Here is a 16,421-nt window from a genome sequence, read left to right as displayed (position 1 = left end):
CCCAATAATGATTCTAAAATCTTAAATCATGACAAGTGAATTTTACTTATTCATTTTCTTAATTTCATACTTTGATTCTACCAAGTGCCACGATCATATAGTTAACGAGGATTAATCTTAGAAGGGTTATTTATGGGAATTTATCATTTTCCATATACAAAGCTTATACAACCTACCATATTATAAAATTACTTTAAATGGCAACGTTGTACGCGACAACAAAAATCATGCATGTATGTTAGAACTACGACATTAGGAATCTCTCTAACCGAACCAATCATGTCAATTATTTTTGTATAACAACAAAATAGATAAATATCAATTATATATCGATCATGATGGCAAAGATATCTAATTAATAATTTATTATAATGTGGCTGTTAAGCTTTTAGCAACCAATATATGGACAAACTAGCTTATGGGTTTCATGTCCAGGGTAATTAATCAGAAAAGCTTATGCTTGTAGCAACGATTGGACTTCTTACTACAAACTTACCTTTACTGTCTATCCAACTCAAGAAACCAAATACAATTTCATCTTTCATTGTATTGGACCCTTCTATTCTTATCGTGTAGCTTTTCTTCTCATTCTTTGATTTGAAACTTAGTGTCTCTGGCGAGACACTGACACGAAGCTGACCAACTGGGGTCAGTTTCGCCGTGAATGTTGAACTTCCGGTGCCCACGTAGGTTACGGTTCGTTTAAACTCTTGGATTACTTTGCTCGAGCTCTTGTCATTCCCATTGAAATATGCGATGAAAGAAGGGTAGTTTAGGTCCAATGATGGGTTAGAGCAATTGTTGGATGATGACCTTGTGATTGTTTGGATTTGAACTTTGGTGTAATTTAGCCCACAAAGGAGATCTACGTAATCTTGCGATTTTAGATCATATATGAGTCCAGGGTTCAAGGCCTTGTTGGGTGCAACATGGCCCGAACCCATGGCAAAAGGAGTCGCGGGTTTATTGTCATCGCCTATATCTTGAATAGGTTGAAATGTGTTGTCCAGAATGTCTGACGTGGTCATCATGGCTGACCGGATGGCAGCCGGTGTCCAGTCAGGGTGTGCCGCTTTAACTAAAGCGGCTACCCCACTGGCATGAGGGCATGACATTGATGTGCCCGATAAAAGATTAAACTTACTAAAAAGTAGTTGTTCAGGTTCGGTACTAGAACCAGTCTTGATAGAAGCAGCAGAGACTTTGTCAGGCCATGCTGCTAGTATAAGTGAGCCTGGAGCGGTGAGGTCCGGCTTTAAAACAACAGGAACACTATAGGACGGACCACGTGAGCTATAGCTAGACACCCTTGGTGCTGGTTTAGCACCTACACGTGTCCCTTGGAATTTTATATGCACTTTCGCCGGTTGGGTTTTGATCTTTTGGACATAATCGATGACAATTTGGCCCGACTGTGGAGTGAGAAACAAGGCAGGATATGTACTTTGTATGAAGAATTCGAGATCTGTATTATCTGTAATGAATATAGCACCTAAAACCTTAGAACTTCTGACGTTACGGAACTGTTCACCAAGTGTATCATTGCTGTCAAGGCACACAACAATTTTTTGATCAACTTTTTTAGGGTCCAAATGTTTCTCACAAGCTCCAACATAAACAACTGGAGCTTTGGTGGAGTTTAAGTTTCCAGGATAAAGAGATAACCCGGAAACCGAAACTCCATTGCCAAGGGTTAATAACCCGGTGAATTCACGGTCTATTGTACTGGCAGCAACTGTGAGAACCCATGGGGTTCCATTATGAAGTGATCCTAAATAGGGTCCACTATTTCCTGCGGATGTAGAAACAAAAATCCCCTTCTCGATGGCTGCAAATGTAGCTTTCGCGATGGGGTCTTGGTGCAGAGGAATTCCATCTGCACCAAGTGACAAAGAAATGACGTCAACCCCATCAGCGATTGCTTGATCAATCGCTGCCAGGATGTCTGACACCAATGCACCTTCATCAAAGATAGCTTTATACACCGCGACACGAGCACGTGGAGCCATACCCATGGCTATACCGGTTCCATACCCGAAATACGATGCATGTTTTACGTAACTTCCAGCCGCGGTTGATGACGTATGAGTCCCATGCCCATCCGTGTCACGAGCCGAGTTCATTGAGATAGTTAAGTTTGGATATTTAGCCAACAACCCTTTGTTAAAATATCGAGCACCAATTAGTTTCTTGTTACATAAACTCGAATTAAACATATATCCAGCTTGACATTCGCCTTTCCATCTAGCCGGAACTCTAGTCATTCCATGATCATTGAAGCTACCACTTTCGGGCCAAACCCCTGTGTCCACAACCCCAACAATAACATCTTCTCCAAAGCTAGAAACGGGCCATGCACCCGAATTCGGGTTCAACCCAAGAAATTGAGCAGAGTGAGTTGTATCTAGCTCAATCTTTGTGTCTTTCATAGAAGAAAGATAGCCAGGTGATTTTTTCAAGATTTCGAGCTCGGATGGAGAAAGAACTGCCGTGAACCCATTGATTGCGTTTGTATAAGTATATACAAGTTTTGAAGAAGTGGTGGCAAGAGAGTTGTCGGTGGTGGTGGTGGTGGTGGTGGAAATGGAGTTAAGGGTGGCTGAGAACCAATTATGGTGGCTAGAAAATAACTTGGGCATGGCGGATAGGTCCATATGGACAATGTAAGTTTCTGCATTTGTTAAAACTATAAGTGAAAGTAGCCACACATACAAAGAGATATGTCTAGCCATTGGGATTATCTTTTGGGAATGAATATTTCAATTACTTCCCTGAGTTTATATATATAGTAAGTTGATCTATCAATATCAATAAACACTACTGTTTTATGTCAAACTTGTTTTTTAAGTTTCTTTTGGGTATTTTCCTTGGAAAAACCTAAAAAGAAAATTAATATTTTTAGTGGGTATTTTTTTTTTTTTTTTTTATCATAAAGAATCTTTCGATTATCCAGTTTCTAAGCAAATTTATAACGATACGTGGAAGAAAATAGATACCAACCATATTGATTATAATAAAAAGGTTTCTTTTGGTAATGATAAATCCTAGGATCATTAGACGGTAGTCTACCTAGCTTGTAGCGAATTCATCGATTGAAATAGAAATTACTCGGTTAGAAAATTGTAAGGTAAAATTATATGTATAACACGCTCATTGTTCATTGTTTAGACATTAAGGTTACTGGTGCAATGCGCGCGATAGGATGATCAAAAACCATAATAATGATGACTAACAAAAAATTGAAGGTGGTTGATGACTGATGGTGATAGTGGATGATGATAGTGGTGATGAAATGTAGATAGTGTTTGTTTTAGTTATTTATGAAAAGAAAAATAGTGTAAATAGTTTAAGAAATGTGAAATAAATGGTATAATATATGAGTGTACGTATTTTGAACAATACAAATTTTAATCTTGAGACATATCAAAATATAATATCTCAAACCCAATGTTGGTAATGTATGAGATGAGCAAAACGGTTGGACCAATTTGACTTAACTCCCTTTGGTCACTTATCTTCCCGTGAGTCATCGCGATGTAGATAAAGGATACTTTGTGTGTAATGTGTTTTTTTTGAATTCTTATCAATGTATAGATATTGTTTTATGTCCAATATTAATTTACTATTTTGTCACATCTAACAAGTAATAAAAATAACAATTAGATGAGTTTCTCCATAAACCATTTGGTAGCAAAAATGAATCTCAAACTGTTTAATGATTTCTTAACTATATTAAATGTGTCTTTCGAAAAACTTGAATCTAAAATCTTTTAAAAAAATGACGGTGATGGCGACTGGGCTATTACCCACCAGTTATCTAACAAGTATTCAATTAATAATTAATTTAATAATCATCATACCAAACGGTACTTAACTACCACTATCAAACGATAAATTAGAAAAGTTATATTCTCTAGCTTCGTGCCTATATATCAAAGTTTATAACTTATAAAAACTTTTTTTTTTTGGTAGTACTATCATATGATCAACTCGGAATTAGAGGTGTATTCTAGACTCTTTCTCCCAAATTTTTGGATTTGACAAAACTGACAACCATCAAACAATTTATATCTACTAAAAAATTTTATTTTAAGGGATTTATAATTTATAATATAAAATAGAGTCAAGGTCACAATGAATTGAGGGATATTGTTTATCACATATATATAATTCCTGCCAATTTAAATTGGAACAACTATTCAAAAGATAGTTGTTTAAATAGTTTATTAACCAATCATAAGTTTTGATTTCTTAAATTTGAATTTTGTTTTAATTTTTAGTTTACATTTTTTATTTTTTTTTATCACAAGTTTACACTTTTTAACCAATAATATTAATATATTAAATAAAAATAAAAACTAATATATATCCAATAGAATAATATTTAATATATGTCCAATAAAATAGTACCTAGTATATTTAATAAGATAATATCTAATATATATCTAAATATTACATTCTACCATATAAATTATAAAATGTATTAATTAAAGATTTTAAAAGTCATAATACTGTTATTTTTTCTTGAAGTTTTTTAGTAATTGTCATGAAGGATATATAAAAATAAAACATATAAAATATAATTTATAATAGGAAACATATAATATAACATGATCATATTCTAATTGAAATATTTAAGATATTTTTATCTAAAAATAATAAATTGAATTTTAAACCATAATAAGTTAATTTATATAATAGGGTTATTTACTGAAATGGTACCTGGACTATCCACCATATTACTGATTTCATACCTATAACTTTAAAGTTACTCTCATCATACCCCAACTTATCAATTTTTCACACGGACGATACCTGACCTGACGGGCGTCAGTTTGACCGTTAAGTTAGGGTATGACTACGGTAAATTTTAAAGTTTTAGGTATGAAACCAGTAATATAGTGGATAGTCCAGGTGTCATTTATGTAATTAACCATTATTATTATTATAATTTCTTGTAAATCTTATTAATTTCTAATGGAAGTGATGTTTTTACTATTATTATTATTATTTTTATTATTATGGTTGTTGTTGCTGTTGTTTTAATTACACAAAGTATTATTTAGGAATAAATAATTTTAAAAAGTACATTGATATTTTTTGTAAATATATACTTTTATTTTATAAAAGAATACATTATTTTTATAAAAAATATTGTAAATATTTAGGTTTTTTATTAAAAACTATTAATCAATCAAAGTATAGATCCATGATGATATTATTTATTTCATATTTATTTATTTTTATTTAAAAAAATAAGTAAATCGGAAGCAGTACATTAATTTCATGTAAAGCATTGATAAATGAACGTGAAGTCTTGAATGGATACCACCACATGGAGTTGATTAAATCTGTTTTGAGCTGATTCAAACCTTACATAGTAGTTGTACAGGTACTAATGCAATACAAGAAATTATGATATTCTTTCCGGTTCACCCCTTTAAAAAAGAAGATTGAAAAATATTTTTTATAAAAATAAAAACTTTGTACTAAAAATGATCTTTTATAAAAGAAAATATTATTTTATTAAAATTTTTTTTATAAATAATAGTTTTTGAAATATTAATAGTTTTTAATAAAAAAAATAAATATTTACAATAATTTTTTTATAAAAATAAAGTATTCTTTTATAAAATAAATATAAATATTTAAAAAATATATATAAATGTACTTTGTGTAATTAAAAAAACAACAACAACCATAATAACAACAACAACAATAATAATAATAATAATAATAATAATAATAATAATAATAATAATAATAATAATAATTACATAAATGATATCTGGACTATCCACCATATTACTGGTTTCATAATTAAAACTTTAAAATTTACGGTAGTCATACCCCAACTTAACGGCCAAACTGACGCCCGTCAAGTCAGGTATTGTCCGAGTGAAAAATTGATAAGTTGGGGTATGATGAGAGTAATTTTAAAGTTATAGGTATGAAACCAGTAATATGGTGGATAGTCCAGGTACCATTTTAGTAAATAACCCTATATAATATTGATAACGTTATAAGACTCGTGTATATATTGGATTTGAGTCTACAATCTAGTTAAAAGCTATTGAAGAGATGGAATCTAGCAATTAATTGATCGATCTGCCTAATGGGTTGTCTAGCTTGCTTCTTCAACACTCGAAAAGTGATTAGTATGAGTGTGTGGTTTATAATTTGCGTTGGTGTAATTTAGTGGGCGTTTGGGGTTGAGTTTTAAAATGAATTTTTAGATTATTAAGTTTTGAAATCATAAATAATCATTTTTTAGTGTTTGGCAAAAAAGTTTTAAGAATCGATTATTTGCGTTTAAAAGCTATCAAAACTTAGTTTTTTAAAAGTAGTTACCCCTTACAGCACCAAAACGTGATTCTTTATAATCACTTTCTCATCATATAATTTACCCCAATACCCTTTAAAACTTTAGTAGCTAGACAATGCATTCTTATAAGATACACTCACCTTTTTTCTTCTTTCTGAAAGTCTATTTGAATTTTAATTGATTTCTTTCTTATAGTCGCTGTTCGTAATCTTGAAATTATACTTGGTTCTTTAATCGAAATTTTAAACAAGCGCTTTATTGATGTCGCTTCCATGTCTTTTAATTGATTTTTTATTAAACATCAAGGAATTTAGGATTTTAGCATAAAATATTGATTATTAATCTCATGTTTTTGTGGTAGCACCTCTGATGTGTGTACAAATATTGTTCATATGTGTGTGCAAGTTTTTACTTCCATGTACTTGTATGTTTCATATGTTTTATCGTGGAAAATCATCATCAACAGTATATCTATATGACCATTTAAGTAATGTCCTATTTTGTCATTTTATATGTATACCTTTTAAAGTATATAATTTTGCCAAACAATTAAAAAGTTCATTATCTGATTATTATAATATCATACAACATAAACAAATCCGAACACTATTTTTTAACATCGCGTTTTGTTACAGCTAATTATCTGATTCGGATTATTAAAAATGCATAATATATTTTCAAAAAGTAATCCCAAACTCCCCCTATTTTTGTAAATGCAATCGCATCATGACAAAAGAGTGCATAACAATTACGTAATTAATAAGATTTATTCTACCAATAAAAATGTTTATAAAAGCTACATACATTCTGAAATGAATTCTCGAAAGTAAATTTTAATGCAGAAAACTTCACAGTTTTAGTCACTTTACTTTTTATCACATAATATCCTTAATAATTACCATGAGTTATAAAACGTCTGAGTACAAAAACTAGTTTACCATAAAAGTAATTATACCTATTTTCAAATTTAAGTAAAATTCAATTATTAATAAAAACTTCAAATACAAATTTCTATTATCCTGTGCTCGCGTAGTGCGCACACATGAGCGCGCAAACACACACCCACCCCCACCACACACACACATATATATATATATATTAAAGGAGATCCTTATTTTGAGAATTTTTTTTTTAAAAACTGTAAGAGCTCCTAAATTATATATTAAATCACATGTTTTTAAAATTTATTCACATGTGAAATGTTATAAAAATGTATGTTGTAGAACAATACTTTTTTCAAAACCTTGTCACATGTGAACGGAAACGTGAAAATATTCATTCATAAGTTCACACAAGGCTATTTTGAAATAGGGATGGCGACGGATGAGAAAAAAACGTAACCCGCGGATATCCATCCGTCATGGATGGGTAATTTCAAAAACAAATTACCGTGGATACATAACGGATATAAACATGTACCTGTTTGCGGATCGCGGATGGATAATGGATATATCATATCCGTCATGGATATATCCGTTTAGCAAACCCGTCATACCCAACTATAACATATTTATTATAGTTGAAGCAACTTGATAATAATGCTTTTATTGACATAACTTGATAATAATGTTTTCATTGACTGGATGTCATTGATCTTAGTGGCTAAAGAAATCAACTCAAGTGCTACATGGAAGTTGGAACTTTAGTAGTTTTATTGAGTTCATTTCTTTTATAAAAAAAGATCTAGTGATCGACTGACTCTTTTTTTAGGAGATTTATTTTTTTTTCTTGTTTTTATTAATGGCATGTGAACAATTGTGTAATGGTTGTTCTTTGTTTGGTATACTGTGATGGTTACCATTAGATTTATAATGAAAACCGTGGATCTATCCGCGAGCTTGTATACCCGCGGATGATGGGAACGGATTAAGTATTTAATCCGTTTGTGGATATCCGCAAATTGGCGGATCAAAAAAAACCCGCGTGGATGGTAATGGGAAAAGGATATCCGCATCCGTTACGGATGAGCGAGATTTATTAACTTAAATTCCTAACAAGTTTTAAATTTATTTATTACAAGGTTAACTTCTCTACTACATTCACTCTCTAGCAGTGGACCCGATCGTTTATAGTAACCAAATCGGTAAGACCAGGATCGTTCTCTGGGACTATGTCTAAAAATCCAGCTAGGTGTAATTATAAGATTGTTGGGGGTTTGTCACGACTTAATTAACTAAAACTATTGAAAGACTATAATAATTAAAAACGATATATCTACTTGGAAATAGTTCACATGCCACATAGATCATCTACCATACTACTTATAAGTGTTGAACGACTAATCACGACTAAGCTTCCTGTTAAGTTCCCGGGTCTAAATGGTCAAAATTCATGTCAAGTCACCTAACCCTTTAATTAAGCTTCCTATTAAGCCCCTTAATTAAGATTATCAACCAAGTCTGTTTATATGACCTAACCTTTATAGTCTAATGAGATCCTGTTAAGTCACCCAAACAACTTGGCTTCCTGTTAAGTCCCCAACCTACTTAAACTAGATCAAACTAAAAAATGATTCAACAACCATAAGTATTTGTATCACCATACAAACATGATCACATTATTCAAGCAGATGCATATTAATTTAGATACTCATGGCAAAACAAATAAAACTAACAATCATTAAAATAGATAAATCCATAATAGTAATTGTCAAATAAAATAAGTCTTGCAAATAAGTATGCTAATAACAATAATAAAAGTAAAGGAAAGATCAAACTAATAATAGGGAAATCGAAGTCACGCAGTTCTTAATGCCACTCCTTCAAATCAACCCCACTAACCCTAATTAATTTGATCTAATTATTATTTGTTGAATGATAATTGTTGTTGATAATTGATGATTGATATTTTGGATGATATGGAGGTGTTACGAGAATTTAGATCTGATGAAAATACTTTAGAACAGCCCCCAAAGTCGCTTGGAGGAAGTATGGTGCGACTCTTAGGGTTTTGGGGGGTATTTATAGGTTTTCGGACTAAACCCTAGCGGAACCGACTTTCTCAGCAGTGTTGGGGAAGTCTCAGGGGCGCTCAAGGTGTCCCAGCGGCGCTCGTGCACTCCCAGCGGCGCTGGTGAGGTCCAAGCGGCGCTGGTAAGTTTCAAGATCACTTCCAGCAGCTCTAGAGAGAAATCAGCGGCGCTGAAGGCTTCAGGTTCAACACGAAAGTTGTAGATCATTCTCTCTCCTTTCCGTGGATAGCTTATTCGTCAGAAACGGAGTCCGTATGAAGAATTTATGTCCAAAATACTAACACGTGGTCGTATACTTCATGTCGGTCTCAAATTCTTCTAGATCCGCTTGCTAGTCTTCGTCCAAAAGTCTTGTGGCTTCATGTTAAATTTGAGTAGAGACATTTGCCTTCACTTTCACGTCTTCTGAACCTATCATAACATGAAGTCCAATTAAGTACCAAAAGTTCACATTTTTTAACTCATTTAAGCATCAAAACACGACCTAATAATATGGAAAATAATTACAACATGGACGCTCATCAGTTACCCGCGTTTGCCATCCCTATTTTGAAAGTTTTGAAAAATATTTCTTCTACAACATATAAGGTTTACGAGAACCGTGAAAACTCTTAAAATATGTAGGGGTCACATGATTTTAAAGTTCATTCACTTGTGAAGCATTACAAAAATGTATGTTGCAGAATAAATTTTTTCCAAAACCTTATATATTGTCATTTGTTCACATGTGAACAGAACGTGAACAAATTCATCACAAGTTCAAAAAAGGCTAAGTTGAATGCTTTGAAAAAAATTTTGTTCTATAACATACACTTTTATAATATCTCATATGTGAATGCACTTTCAAAATATATGATCCTAAAACATAATTTAGGAGTTCTTACGGTTTTTGTAGCAAAAAAAATTCTCAATTAAGGAAAGTCTTTACCTCTCTCTCTCTCTCTATATATATATATATAGAGAGAGAGAGAGAGAGGGGTGAGTTAATTTGAGAACATCCGTTACAAAAAGGAGAACGAGACAAATCTCAACCACCCATTTTCCTTTCCTTTTTCCGATTCACTTACGCATGTGTAAGTGATGCAGTGACATTTTCGTAAATATTAACTCTTTTTGTTTACTTACACATATGTAAACATGTACATTTGATTTTGAATAATACTGTTTTATATAGGTGTAAATTATATATTTTTGACAATACAGTGAAGCATTACAAAAATGTATGTTGCAGAATAAATTTTTTCCAAAACCTTATACATTGTCATTTGTTCACATGTGAACAGAACGTGAACAAATTCATCACAAGTTCAAAAAAGGCTAAGTTGAAGGCTTTGAAAAAAATTTTGTTCTATAACATACACTTTTATAACGTCTCATATGTGAATGCACTTTCAAAATATATGATCCTAAAACATAATTTCGGAGTTCTTACGTTTTTGCAGCAAAAAAAAATTCTCAATTAAGGAAAGACTTTACCTCTCTTTCTCTGTCCCTCTCTCTCTCTCTCTCTATATATATATATATATATAGGGGTTAGTTAATTTGAGAACATCTGTTACAAAAAGGAGGATGAAACAAATCTCAACCACCCATTTTTCCTTTCCCTTTTCCGGTTCACTTACGCATGTGTAAGTGATGCAATGACATTTTCGTAAATATTGACTCTTTTTGTTTACTTACACATATGTAAACATGTACATTTGATTTTGAATAATTAAAAGGACCCAACTCGATAAACCAAAAATTCAAGATTTTTTTTTTTACACCCCACTACGCCGCAGTGGGTCGAGCACTCCCCACTGCGCCGCAGTGGAAAGTCTCGGCAAAGAAAGGGACGAAGCCCCACTGCGCCGCAGTGGGCTTAACACACCCCCACTGCGCTGCAGTGGGGGGAAACCAAATACTTTCCGAGGATTCCCACTGCGCCGTAGTAGGCAAAACCACCCCCACTACGCTGTAGTGGGAGACCTGACCTGCAACCCTAACATCATTTTAACCCTTGATCCAACTTGCAACCTTCAAATTTCAAAACAAACTTCTCAAAACACATTTCAGAGGTTTCCAGCAACAAAGTAGACACATTTCAAACACCATTACAGCATAACATGTTTCACAAATCCAAGAACAACCCTAACGGGTCACTTACCCGTTTTAGCAACATTTTCGCCAAAATACGTCAATACCATTTTCCAAAGACTTTACAACTTGGACATTTACAGAAATATTACCGAAACATGACCTCAAACCAAAATGTACCATGAACCATGAGGTGTGGGACATTTAAGCTTCTATACCAAAAGATCGTCATTCGTCCGAGAATGACCTAATTACCTTCAAGTTCTTCAAAAGATATCTACAACTTCAAGCTTATCAAAACACTTAGTTCCTTCTTCCGGAACTACCTATAAAAGTGTAAATAACTAAAATATAAGTAAAGGCTTAGTGAATATACTTGCATACATTTACGAATACGAAGGAGGACATAGTACAAGGACTTTCACATGTAACCTATGGCATCGTCATGTCACATTTACATATTCACCTTGCACACAAACAATACATATATGGATCCATATAAGCTAAACAATCACATTTATTAGGATTCTTAGGCCCCGGAGGTTCTTAGGCCTCATATCATATCAACTTTCAGGATTCTTAGGCCTCATAAACAATGCCCAACATGGGCTTGACGCCAAATCAATTACCATGCTTGGAACATTCACATCTCATGGTAATTGACCCAACGTATACATAAGGGTATGCAAATATACTCACCTCCTCCGCAACAAAGAGAATAACACTAAACAACAAGCATAAGCAAGCTCCAACCTAAAATCATATCGTAAAATGCATAAGCTTACATTCACAACTTGACTAGTTCAACCTAGCCATTCTCAATCACTAGCCTTTTCTAAACCCAAAACCCAACCCATTTGTCATTGAGTTACTTTCATCTTTAACTATGACATTAGGTAGTTCAAACCTACCATTTTCATTCACATATCAATAACTAGTAATATTCATCTTTTCTTACAAACTCAATTTATCACATGAACTTATCAATTTCATAATCAAACACATCATATAACTCAATGACAACTAGGTTAACTAAGGAATTGGAGAAAATTAACCATAATTCATTTCCTAGTAAAAACCCCCAAATTGGTTCACTCTATGAACCCTAATTCCAAAAAAAATATGAAAGCTAGGTTAGGGGAAATCAATACCTCACAACAAAAGCAAATTCAAGACTTAAATGAAATATTCTTCCTCTTCCCTTTTTCCTCTTGAAATTCGGCCACCACCACCAAGCCCACAAACCCTAACTTTTAATTCTTGAAAGGAGATAAAGGATGGTGATGATTATTAAGGATGATTTTTATCTTTTACTTGGATGAATTATCCTTTGATTTTGAAAGAAATTGAGAAGGAATGCATGGGAGGAAGAAGAAGATAGAAGTGGATATATGACTCAAAATCAAATAAGTGTCTGGCACTTCCTATGGGTGCCACGACCCACTTCTCAAATTGGTGGGTATTTTACCCGCTATCCGCTAAAGTTCCAACTAAATTAATCCCATATCAAAAAATAAAATACTAGGAAATTAATTTAATGTCAAAACTATGAAAAGGAGTTAATTTCTTTTACCTTAAAATCTTGGGGTGTTACAATAATACTATTTTATATAGGTGTAAATTGTATTTTTTTGATAATACACTTACACATGTGTAAGTAAATAAAAGAAGTCAATGTTTACGAAAATTTCACCACATCACTTACACGTGTGTGTAAGTGAATGGAATAAGAAAAAGAAAATAAGTGGCTAAGATTTGTCGACCAGTCTCTTTTAGAAGGGCTGATCTCAAATTATCTTTCCCCTATATATATATATATATATATATTGTTTTACATGTTGTCACTCTTGTTTTACAGGAATGCACTCCAACTTCTAGCATATTGTCCACCTTTGATGTCACTGTTGTTGTTTGAACCATTAGCATCTAACACTTGTCATTATTAAAAAAAAATATTTTTTACAAACTAAAAGGTAAAACAATTATATGTTTATCAAAATAAATTACACCTTCTGTTTATTTATCAAAATATATTTTGAATTTTTTAAATTCTTTATTTATAAATATTGATCTGAAATCTATATTTTTGTACTATATAAACCTTCATGAAAATTATAACAATAAAAATACTTCTAAAACACAATCAATTTATATAATTTTTATCGCGTATCATCTAACACAAATAAAATTATTTAAGGTGAAAGTTAAAAAAAATTAGATTTTAAAATTTCAAAACATGTCAACTTTTAATAAGACGGAGATGATAATATTTTACTTAGGTTGTGGATTATGCGATATTTATATAAATTTTAAGTTATCTCGGCATTGATGTATTTTCAATATAAGAGTAAAATAGATTGTCATTATTTGCAAAAAAGAAGTGATATATTCACAGCCAAAGTTTGTTATCTACAATAATCGTTTGTTTTAGACAGTTGTATATTTTGCTATAAATACTTGTATTTGTTTGTTTTAGACAGTTGTATATTTTGCTATAAATACTTGTATTTGTTTGTTTTAGACAGTTGTATATTTTGCTATAAATACTTGTATTTGTTGTAAATGACTAAATTTTCTTTGGGAAAAGTCGAAATGGTCGACTAAAAGTCTAAAAGTCATTTTGGAAACATCTCACTTGCGTAAAAGTCATTGTAGAATACATCCTAAAGAACCTTTTGGAAAAAAAAAAACATCCTAAAAAATGGGTGGGATCCATGGTCAGGATCCATGATATCTTGTTTGGTGGGAAAATTCACATATCACTATATTATGAGTCTTTTGGTCTAATATATAACGAAGCTTCTAAAGATGTGGAAAATTAAGATAAACTTCACCAGGTAAGTTACTACGTGAAATCTTTTATTATATTAAAGTACAGTTGCTTTAATAACTTATCGATCAATCACAGCTTTCGATTTTTTAATGTAGACTTTTGTTTCCAATTTTAACTTTAATTTATACTTTTTTGTTTTCCATCACAAATTTACACTTTTTACCCAATAATTTTAATATAATAAATAAATAATAATAACTAATATATATCCGATAGATTAATGGCTAATATTTATCCATTTAAATAATAACTAATTTATATCCAACTATATGAACTATCATATATCTTAATCTTTATCTTTATATATATTAAAAAACAACTGACCTAATAGCTTATTGATTAACAAATAACTTTCTATTTACTTAAATTTTTTTCGAACATTCAGTCGGCATACAACATCGAAAAAACCTCACCGTATAATAGTGAAGCCTTGCATGTATCCTAGACAACGAGATTTTGACCATGGGACATTACAAGTATTCAGAGGAAAAATCTCAAAGTTTTGCCATCCCTAAGGATCCAACTCAAGACCTTGGGTAAAATCGAGAATGTCTCTGACTAATTGGACTGACCTTGGCTCTATTTACTTAAATTAGCCTTTGATGATGATATGGTCTATTAATTAGTTAAAAAAATAAATATTATAGCCTAATTATGTAAATATTCGAATGTCAATCTTTGAGTTTTTTTTAATGAGTTTTTTTTAATGAGTTAGTATCTAATGTGAATCCTAATTAGTTTCAAATTCCATAATAATAAATATTATTATCAACGACATCTAATATTTTACTTAAGATAAGAATTACTCCATTTTTTAAAATCATATTAATTAATATTTATTTTCTATTAATTCCTGTTTTACCATTATAATTGAGCAATCACAAATATAAATTAAATTTTGTTATTAACGACATCTAATATTTTTGTTAAGATAGGATACTCTATTCTTTATCATATTAATTAATATTTATTTTCTATTATTATTATTATTATCTCTTTTACCATTATAATTGAGCAATCACAAATATGAGAGATAAATTTTATAACTTTCTTGGATTACATATATTTAATTTTATCTGTAATATATCATTAATTGTATTTGATACAGGTCTAAATCAAGTGAAATACTATACATGCCTTCAAAATTTTAAATTTATATTTTTTAATTAAATTTTATTTACATTTTTTACATTTAAATTTGTATATTTAACATTTTATCTTTTCTTTAATTAAAATTAAACTAATGAGTTATTAACCTATCAAATTGTTCAATTTCATTAAATTAACTATCGCTTATGTCATCATTAAAATTAACTATAAATTAAAATATATAATAATCATTATCCAGTTATATTATTATATTAATAATAATATTAATTGGTAGAAAAGATCTCATGAATTTACACTATTTTGTTTTCCATCAATAATTTATATTTTTTAGCCTTAAAAACTTAATTTATATTTATTTATAGCCATCAACTTGAGAAGACTTTTTTTTTAAAAAAGTTTAAAAATTATTTTTATTTAATTTCTTAAAGTTGTAATTGTCACTCAAATCAAGAGTTATAATTGTTATCAAAGAATATGAAAACAATCATAATTACTATTTAATTATCATAGGTCAGGTAATTGAAAATAAACCTATTCGTGTTATGGACCCGCATCATGATCAAATACAAATACTTGAAATCTTGAATGTCAAGTACAAGATTACAAGTATGTTTATATTTTAATTCTTAATCATCTTTCATAACAAAATCACATTATGAGTACAATTGGTTTAAAAAAAATTCTTATACTAGATAAACTATTGTAGCACGTGCTTTCTAAAATAACTACGACAAACAATTTCATCAATATGTCTTAGCTAATAATGACAATGACGAACATGTGATTATTGTATTACTACTTGCAAAGTATAGCACTGATAACTATATATCTTCAAAGTTATAAGATTTTATGAATTAAATGTATGAAGATCTTAATATTGATAATATCGTAAACCCAGTATTCAGTGTTGGATACGGGTCTAAAATTTAGTGGTTGACTAAAAGTCATTGTGGAATGAAATAGTTGAGTAAATGTCATTGTGAATTACATCCTACCTGATTCTTGAAATATGATTTACTTCGCTCTAAATTCCAAGGGTACCTTTTGGCAATCTGTCAAGTGATAGACATCACATGACTTTTAAGATATTTATGGGAAAACAAGGT

General features: G+C 31.0%; 1 protein-coding gene across 1 annotated transcript; it reads right to left on the bottom strand.

Moving 5' to 3' along the window:
• Positions 1-308: 308 nt before the first annotated feature.
• On the bottom strand, positions 309-2,739 carry LOC122608367 (subtilisin-like protease SBT3). The gene has a single exon (XM_043781462.1). The coding sequence runs from the start codon at positions 2,730-2,732 to the stop codon at positions 441-443; it is 2,292 nt and encodes a 763-aa protein (XP_043637397.1). The 5' UTR covers positions 2,733-2,739; the 3' UTR covers positions 309-440.
• Positions 2,740-16,421: the final 13,682 nt, after the last annotated feature.

The sequence above is a fragment of the Erigeron canadensis genome, chromosome 7, assembly GCF_010389155.1.
Source record: "Erigeron canadensis isolate Cc75 chromosome 7, C_canadensis_v1, whole genome shotgun sequence".
Lineage (NCBI taxonomy): Eukaryota > Viridiplantae > Streptophyta > Magnoliopsida > Asterales > Asteraceae > Erigeron > Erigeron canadensis.
The sequence above is the reverse complement of the archived record's forward strand: the minus strand, read 5'-3'. Positions and strand labels throughout refer to the sequence as shown.